This window comes from Scomber scombrus, chromosome 19 (assembly GCF_963691925.1).
Source record: "Scomber scombrus chromosome 19, fScoSco1.1, whole genome shotgun sequence".
NCBI lineage: Eukaryota > Metazoa > Chordata > Actinopteri > Scombriformes > Scombridae > Scomber > Scomber scombrus.
The window spans coordinates 126,170-134,750 of NC_084988.1; the positions used below are offsets into that span (position 1 = coordinate 126,170).

At 44.7% G+C, this 8,581-nt stretch overlaps 1 protein-coding gene across 1 annotated transcript in view; it reads left to right on the plus strand.

The window, feature by feature from the left end:
• Nucleotides 1-7,120, plus strand: part of tyro3 (TYRO3 protein tyrosine kinase) — a 16,102-nt gene extending 8,982 nt beyond the window's left edge. Inside the window, exons 12-16 of the mRNA XM_062440044.1 lie at nt 3,325-3,434; nt 3,529-3,688; nt 5,155-5,291; nt 5,606-6,101; nt 6,132-7,120. Coding sequence (XP_062296028.1) covers nt 3,325-3,434; nt 3,529-3,688; nt 5,155-5,291; nt 5,606-6,077 — 879 coding nt within the window. The 3' untranslated portion in view covers nt 6,078-6,101; nt 6,132-7,120. The remainder of the gene's footprint in view (nt 1-3,324; nt 3,435-3,528; nt 3,689-5,154; nt 5,292-5,605; nt 6,102-6,131) is intronic.
• The last annotated feature ends 1,461 nt before the right edge of the window (nt 7,121-8,581 follow it).

The window sequence follows — 8,581 nt, forward strand, 5'->3', positions numbered from 1 at the left end:
CCTGAAATACACCTGTACTACACCTGAACTACACCTGTACTACACCTGAACTACACCTGAACTACACCTCTACTACACCTGTACTACACCTGAACTACAACCTCAACTACAGCTGTACTACACCTGTAATACACCTGAACTACATCTGTACTACACCTCAACTACACCTGTAATACACCTCAACTACACCTGTACTACTTCTGTACTACACCTGAACTACACCTGTAATACACCTGAACTACACCTGTACTACATCTGAACTACACCTGAACTACACCTGTACTACACCTGAACTACACCTGTAATAAACCTGTAATACACCTGTACTACATCTGAACTACACCTGAACTACACCTGTACTACACCTGAACTACACCTCAACTACACCTGTAATACACCTCAACTACACCTGAACTAGACCTGTAATACAACCTCAACTACACCAGTACTACACCTGAACTACACCTGTACTACACCTGAACTACACCTGTACTACACCTGAAATAAACCTCAACTACACCTGAACTACACCTCAACTACACCTGAACTACACCTCAACTACACCTCTACTACATTTGTACTACACCTGTACTACACCTCAACTACACCTGTAATACACCTCAACTACACCTGTACTACACCTGTAATACACCTGAACTACATCTGTACTACACCTGTACTACACCTCAACTACACCTGTAATACACCTCAACTACACCTGTAATACACCTGAACTACACCTCAACTACACCTGTACTACACCTGAAATACACCTGAACTACACCTGAACTACACCTGTAATACACCTGTACTACATCTGAACTACACCTGAACTACACCTGTACTACACCTGAACTACACCTGTAATACACCTGTAATACACCTGAACTACACCTGTAATACACCTGTACTACATCTGAACTACACCTGAACTACACCTGTAATACACCTGTACTACATCTGAACTACATCTGAACTACACCTCAACTACACCTGTAATACAACCTCAACTACACATGTACTACACCTCAACTAGACCTGTACTACACCTGTAATACACCTGTACTACATCTGAACTACACCTGAACTACACCTGTACTACACCTGAACTACACCTCAACTACACCTGTAATACACCTCAACTACACCAGAACTAGACCTGTAATACAACCTCAACTACACCTGTACTACACCTCAACTAGACCTGTACTACACCTGTAATACAACCTCAACTACACCTGAACTACACCTGTGCTACACCTCAACTACACCTGTAATACACCTCAACTACACCTGTACTACACCTCAACTAGACCTGAACTACACCTGTACTACACCTCAACTACACCTGTATTACACCTCAACTACACCTGTAATACACCTGAACTACACCTGTACTACACCTCTACTACACCTCAACTACACCTGTATTACACCTCAACTACACCTGTAATACAACCTGAACTACACCTGTACTACACCTCAACTACACCTGTAACACAACCTCAACTACAACCTCAACTACAACCTCAACTACAACCTCAACTACACCTGAACTACACCTGTACTACACCTGTAATACAACCTCAACTACACCTGTACTACACCTGTAATACAACCTCAACTACACCTGAACTACACCTGTACTACACCTGCAATACAACCTCAACTACACCTGAACTACATCTGTAATAACCTGTAATAACCTGTACTACACCTGTAATACACCTGTACTACACCTGAACTACACCTGTACTACACCTGAACTACACCTGTACTACACCTGAAATACACCTGAACTACACCTCAACTACACCTCAACTACACCTGTACTACACCTGAACTACACCTGTACTACACCTCAACTACACCTGAACTACACCTCTACTACACCTGTACTACACCTGAACTACAACCTCAACTACACCTGTAATACACCTGTACTACACCTGAACTACATCTGTACTACACCTGTACTACACCTCAACTACACCTGTAATACACCTCAACTACACCTGTAATACACCTGAACTACACCTCAACTACACCTGTACTACACCTCAACTACACCTGTAATACACCTGTAATACACCTGAACTACACCTTTAATACACCTGTACTACATCTGAACTACACCTGAACTACACCTGTACTACACCTGAACTACACCTGTAATACACCTGTACTACATCTGAACTACACCTGTACTACACCTGAACTACACCTCAACTACACCTGTAATACACCTCAACTACACCTGAACTAGACCTGTAATACAACCTCAACTACACCTGTACTACACCTCAACTAGACCTGTACTACACCTGTAATACAACCTGAACTACACCTGTGCTACACCTGAACTACACCTGTACTACACCTGAACTACACCTGTAATACAACCTCAACTACACCTCAACTACACCTGTGCTACACCTCAACTACACCTGTAATACACCTCAACTACACCTGAACTACACCTGTATTACACCTGAACTACACCTGTATTACACCTCAACTACACCTGTAATACACCTGAACTACACCTGTACTACACCTGTACTACACCTCAACTACACCTGTATTACACCTCAACTACACCTGTAATACACCTGAACAACACCTGTACTACACCTCAACTACACCTCAACTACACCTGTACTACACCTCAACTACACCTCAACTACACCTGTAATACAACCTGAAATACACCTGTACTACACCTGAACAACACCTGAACTACACCTGAACTACACCTGTAATACACCTGTACTACACCTGTACTACACCTCAACTACATCTGTACTACACCTGTACTACACCTGAACCACACCTCAGCTACACCTGTACTACACCTCAACTACACCTGTAATACACCTGAACTACACTTGAACTACACCTCAACTACACATCAACTACACCTGTAATACACCTCAACTACACCTGTACCACACCTCAACTACACCTGTACTACACCTGAACTACAACTCAACTACACCTGTACTACACCTGTACTACACCAGTCTGCACCTTAACTACACCTTAACTACACCTACAACTGAACTATACTTGAACTTGTACACCTGTCAACATCTGAACTACTACGACATTGACAACATTTAAACCTGCAACCAGCTGCTGACTGATGAGCAGGAAAGACGTGACATCACTTCCCTGAGATGTGTCATCACTGTGAGGTCACTGCCCTGAGCTTCTGAAATGTTCATGAGATGGTTTGATTGTTGCCAGCAGGGAGCGCTGCAGCTCCTAGTCTCTCTGGACCCAGATGAACACTGTCCTGACTCTGCTCGTCTCCTCCTGCAGGACTTGCCTCTGCAGACTCTGGTCCAGTTCATGTTGGACATTTCTCGGGGGATGGAGTACCTGAGCAGCAGGAACATCATCCACAGAGACCTCGCCGCCAGGAACTGCATGTCAGTCCACCAATCAGCTTGCAGGAACAGAGCAGATATTAAACATGGATAAAAACAGATGTGTGTAAAATGTGTGTGTGTGTGTGTGTTTCAGGCTGGATGAGAACATGTCGGTGTGTGTCGCAGACTTCGGTCTCTCTAAGAAGATCTACAGCGGAGATTATTACAGACAAGGATCCGTCTCCAAGCTGCCCGTCAAGTGGATCGCTCTGGAGAGCCTCGCTGACAACGTGTACACAACACACAGCGATGTGGTACTACACACACACACACACACACACACACACACACACACACAGCATTTCCTTTACCATCATGTTAGCAATGAGAGACGTAATGTTAGTTTTCTCTCTGAGTCTTTAGTTCCAGATGTTGACGTACTAGTTTGGTGGCTAGCATCAGGTCCGTCTCCCTTAGCAACCGTCACAGCAGACAGCAGCTTTTTGTCCATGTGAAGCCACCGTAGCTCAACTCTGCTCCACATATTTCACACCTGACAACATTATCCTTTACTTTCTGGAAGCTTTTAAACCACGCTGGACTTTAGTGTGTCTTCGTTTGCATCATGTTCCCTCCAGTCAGCTAGCTAGCAGGATAACTTACTACCATTATGTTCCCTCCAGTCAGCTAGCTAGCAGGATAACTTACTACCATCATGTTCCCTCCAGTCAGCTAGCTAGCAGGATAACTAACTACCATCATGTTCCCTCCAGTCAGCTAGCTAGCAGGATAACTTACTACCATCATGTTCCCTCCAGTCAGCTAGCTAGCAGGATAACTTACTACCATCATGTTCCCTCCAGTCAGCTAGCTAGCAGGATAACTTACTACCCTCATGTTGCCTCCAGTCAGCTAGCTAGCAGGATAACTTACTACCATCATGTTCCCTCCAGTTAGCTAGCTAGCAGGATAACTTACTACCATCATGTTGCCTCCAGTCAGCTAGCTAGCAGGATAACTTACTACCATCATGTTCCCTCCAGTCAGCTAGCTAGCAGGATAACTTACTACCATCATGTTCCCTCCAGTCAGCTAGCTAGCAGGATAACTTACTGCCATCATGTTCCCTCCAGTCAGCTAGCTAGCAGGCTAACTTACTACCATCATGTTCCCTCCAGTCAGCTAGCTAGCAGGCTAACTTACTACCATCATGTTCCCTCCAGTCAGCTAGCTAGCAGGATAACTTACTACCATCATGTTCCCTCCAGTCAGCTAGCTAGCAGGCTAACTTACTACCATCATGTTCCCTCCAGTCAGCTAGCTAGCAGGATAACTAACTACCATCATGTTCCCTCCAGTCAGCTAGCTAGCAGGATAACTTACTACCATCATGTTCCCTCCAGTCAGCTAGCTAGCAGGATAACTTACTACTGAGTCAAAGTAGCCGAGGAGTAAACATTCACTCTGTGTTAGAGCTCCTCCTAGTGGCTGAAAGTTGTTAATGAAGCTCAATACTAGACTACACAGCTCAGTGACTCAATGCAGCAAGACATCATGGAGGTCGACTTTAGACCACTAACCATGATTCAGTTTTAATGACTCGTCCTTTGTGTGTAAACGATGTTAAAGTGGCTGAAAGTAATTTTTATTTTGGTCAAAAGACTAAAAGTGTGTCTATGTGTGTGCGTGTGTGTGTCTATGTGTGTGCGTGTGTGTGTGTGTGTGTGTGTGTGCGTGTGCGTGTGTGTGTGTGTGTGTGTGTGCGTGTGTGTGTGTGCAGTGGGCGTTTGGTGTGACCATGTGGGAGATCATGACTCGGGGTCAGACTCCGTATCCCGGTGTGGAGAACTCAGAGATCTACGAGTATCTGATCAAAGGAGAGCGGCTGAAGAAACCTGCTGACTGCAGAGAGGACATGTGAGTGAACTGCTGTCTGCTGGGAGAGACTGATCAATAATCAATAATCACTGATCAATAATCACTGATCAATAATCACTGATCAATAATCACTGATCAATAATCACTGATCAATAATCAATAATCACTGATCAATAATCACTGATCAATAATCACTGATCAATAATCACTGATCAATAATCAATAATCACTGATCAATAATCACTGATCACTGATCAATAATCAATGATCATTGATCAGTGATTTCTGATCACATATATATGTGTGTGTGTGTTTATACAGACAGGCTAACTTCTTCTTCTGTGGTGTTTCAGCTATGAGCTCATGCACAGCTGTTGGAGTCCGGTTCCTAAATGTCGGCCCAGCTTTCAGCACCTGTTGGTCCAGCTGGAGGCGCTGTGGCTCAGCCTGTCCCCCGCCCCCCCGCTGAAGGAGCCCTTACTCTACGTCAACCTGGAGGGGGAGGAGGGGGGGAGAGGGGGGGTCCCGGGGCCGGAGGGGGCAGCGGGGGGGAGCTGGGCCATCCCCTGGCAGAGCCGGGCCGAGGACCAGGAGACGGACTGGTTGATGGTGGGATCGGCCGCCGCGCTCGCCATCGGGGGGGATTACAGGTACATCATCGGCCCCCGAGGAGCCGCGGAGGGGGGAGTGGAGGAGGAGGAGGAGGGGGGGGGAGCAGGAAGGAGGAGGGGGGAGGAGGAGGAGGAGGGACGGGGAGCAGGGAGGAGGGACACATTACAGGAGGAGGTGCGAGACGAAGAGGACGACGCCGTGATCCATGTTTGAGGCGTGTTTGGACCAATCACAGCACCCCGCCTCCTCTGAGCTGATTGGACGGCGCTGATGGTCAGCTGACCTCAGAGGGACGCTCGCTGTGTGTGACAGTAGCAGGCGGGTGGAGACAAGCTCACTGTGATCACTGACGGTTCAAATGGACCCGACCCGCACATTCCCTCACCCAACTGGTTCTGACTGGTTCTAACTGGTTCTGACTGGTCCTGACTGGTTCTAACTAGTTCTAACAGCTGATTTTCAGACAGGAAGTCACATTAACACTTTAACACATTCAGGTTTTGTTCGGTGGATTCTTGCTGTGCAGTGAAGCTGCGTCACCAGCTGGACGAAGCAGTCAACTGGCCCAGAGACCCGGAGACCCGGAGGCCCGGTGGCCCCTGACCCACGGAGTCGTGTGTAGCAGTTAGTCTCTTGTAATTTCTGATGGTGAATGTGAGGTTGTACTAAACGGACCGGGTCTTCAGTGGATCTGCAGCTAATCATCTAACTACTGATTCATCTGCTGATTGATTATAAAACAGGAAACATCGTCGCTCTTCATCAGAACCAGTAAACCAGAAACTATAAAAAATCCTTAATGTGAGTTAATTATTTCATCTGGAACTGAACACTAAGCTGAAGCTGAGAAACTTCCTCACAATGAAGATCATGATGAAGATGAAGATGATGGTGACGAAGCTTCTGGATCATTTTGACTTGGCAGGTTTTTCCCGGATCTTTCATCAGCTCCGGCTCCTCTGTGATGATGATGATGATGATGATGATGATGATGATGATGATGATGATGATGATGCTTTGATTCCTGTTTATTGTCGTGACTGTTTGAAGGTTTGATGATTCTTAACGTAAACCGGTCTTCAGATTAAAGATTAAAGGGTCCAACGGTTCCTGTGTGTTTACACTTATTAAAAATGAGTGTCAAACCTTTCAAAATAAAGCACTGGGTGATACGTTCCTTTACTTTGAAGAGTTTGGACCTTTATTTTGAAGAGTTTGTGACGTGCATTCAACAGTTCTGGACATTAACAGGAAGTCCGATCGATCAGCTGTGAAACACAGGAGGGTTCGGGTCCTTTAACCCTTCTGATGACTTTCATAGTTTACGTCAAAATTTAAACATTTTTCACAAATCTACAAATAACAAAATAAACACAAAGCTCCTTTAACCAGTCTAATCCTGCACCCCCCCCCCCCCCCCCCCCCAGTCTAATCCTGCCCCCCCCCCCCCCAGTCTAATCCTGCACCCCCCCCCCCCCCCCCAGTCTAATCCTGCCCCCCCCCCCAGTCTAATCCTGCCATATTTTGGGTGTTTCGGTTGATAAATGAGACGTTTGATGATGTCATCAGGACTCACCTGGGTCCTGATGACATCATCAGGACTCACCTGGGTCCTGATGACATCATCAGGACTCACCTGGGTCGTTCTGTCCTTTAACAAACTAAATAATTAAGAAACGTGTTAATTTCATGTTTGTGTTTTTGTTTAAAGTGCCGAATAGTTTTAAGTCCTTCATGATTTCAGTTTATTTTGTGCTTACAGGTATTCCACTACATTAAGCTGGGGGGGGGGTGACTCTGCCCAGGGGAGGGGGGGGGGGGGGTTAACGTGGCCCTGAGTCTCCGTACAGTAATAATGATGATGTAATGATCATGTTGGTGTCTGACTGTGAAGCTGATTAACTCTCTCAGGATACGAAGGGACACTTTATGTTTTTATGTTGTCAAATGTATTCAGACTTGAATCTGACGTCCTGTTTGTCTACACTGACGCACATCTGCACATCTGCACATCTGCACATCTGCACATCTGCACATCTGCACGTCTGCAGATGTTTTTAGACATTTCTGACACATGAATAAAATGTTGAACTGTGTCCAGTTTGTTAAACTTCTTTAATCCACCGACGTCAGATTTGACACAATGGAAAATATATCAAGCTTTATAAATACAACACATTACAGATGTAATACTGCAGTACTTTACTGTAATACTGCATACTACATCACTATAATACTGCAGTACTTTTACTGTAATACTGCATACTACATCACTATAATACTGCAGTACTTTTACTATAATACTGCAGTACTTTTACTATAATACTGCAGTACTGTTACTGTAATACTGCAGTACTTTTACTATAATACTGCAGTACTTTTACTATAATACTGCAGTACTGTTACTGTAATACTGCAGTACTTTTACTATAATACTGCAGTACTTTTACTGTAATACTGCAGTACTTTTACTATAATACTGCAGTACTTTTACTGTAATACTGCAGTACTTTTACTATAATACTGCAGTACTGTTACTGTAATACTGCAGTACTTTTACTATAATACTGCAGTACTTTTACTGTAATACTGCAGTACTTTACTGTAATACTGCAGTACTTTACTGTAATACTGCAGTACTTTTACTGTAATACTGCAGTACTTTTACTGTAATACTGCATACTACATCACTATAATACTGCAGTACTTTTACTGTA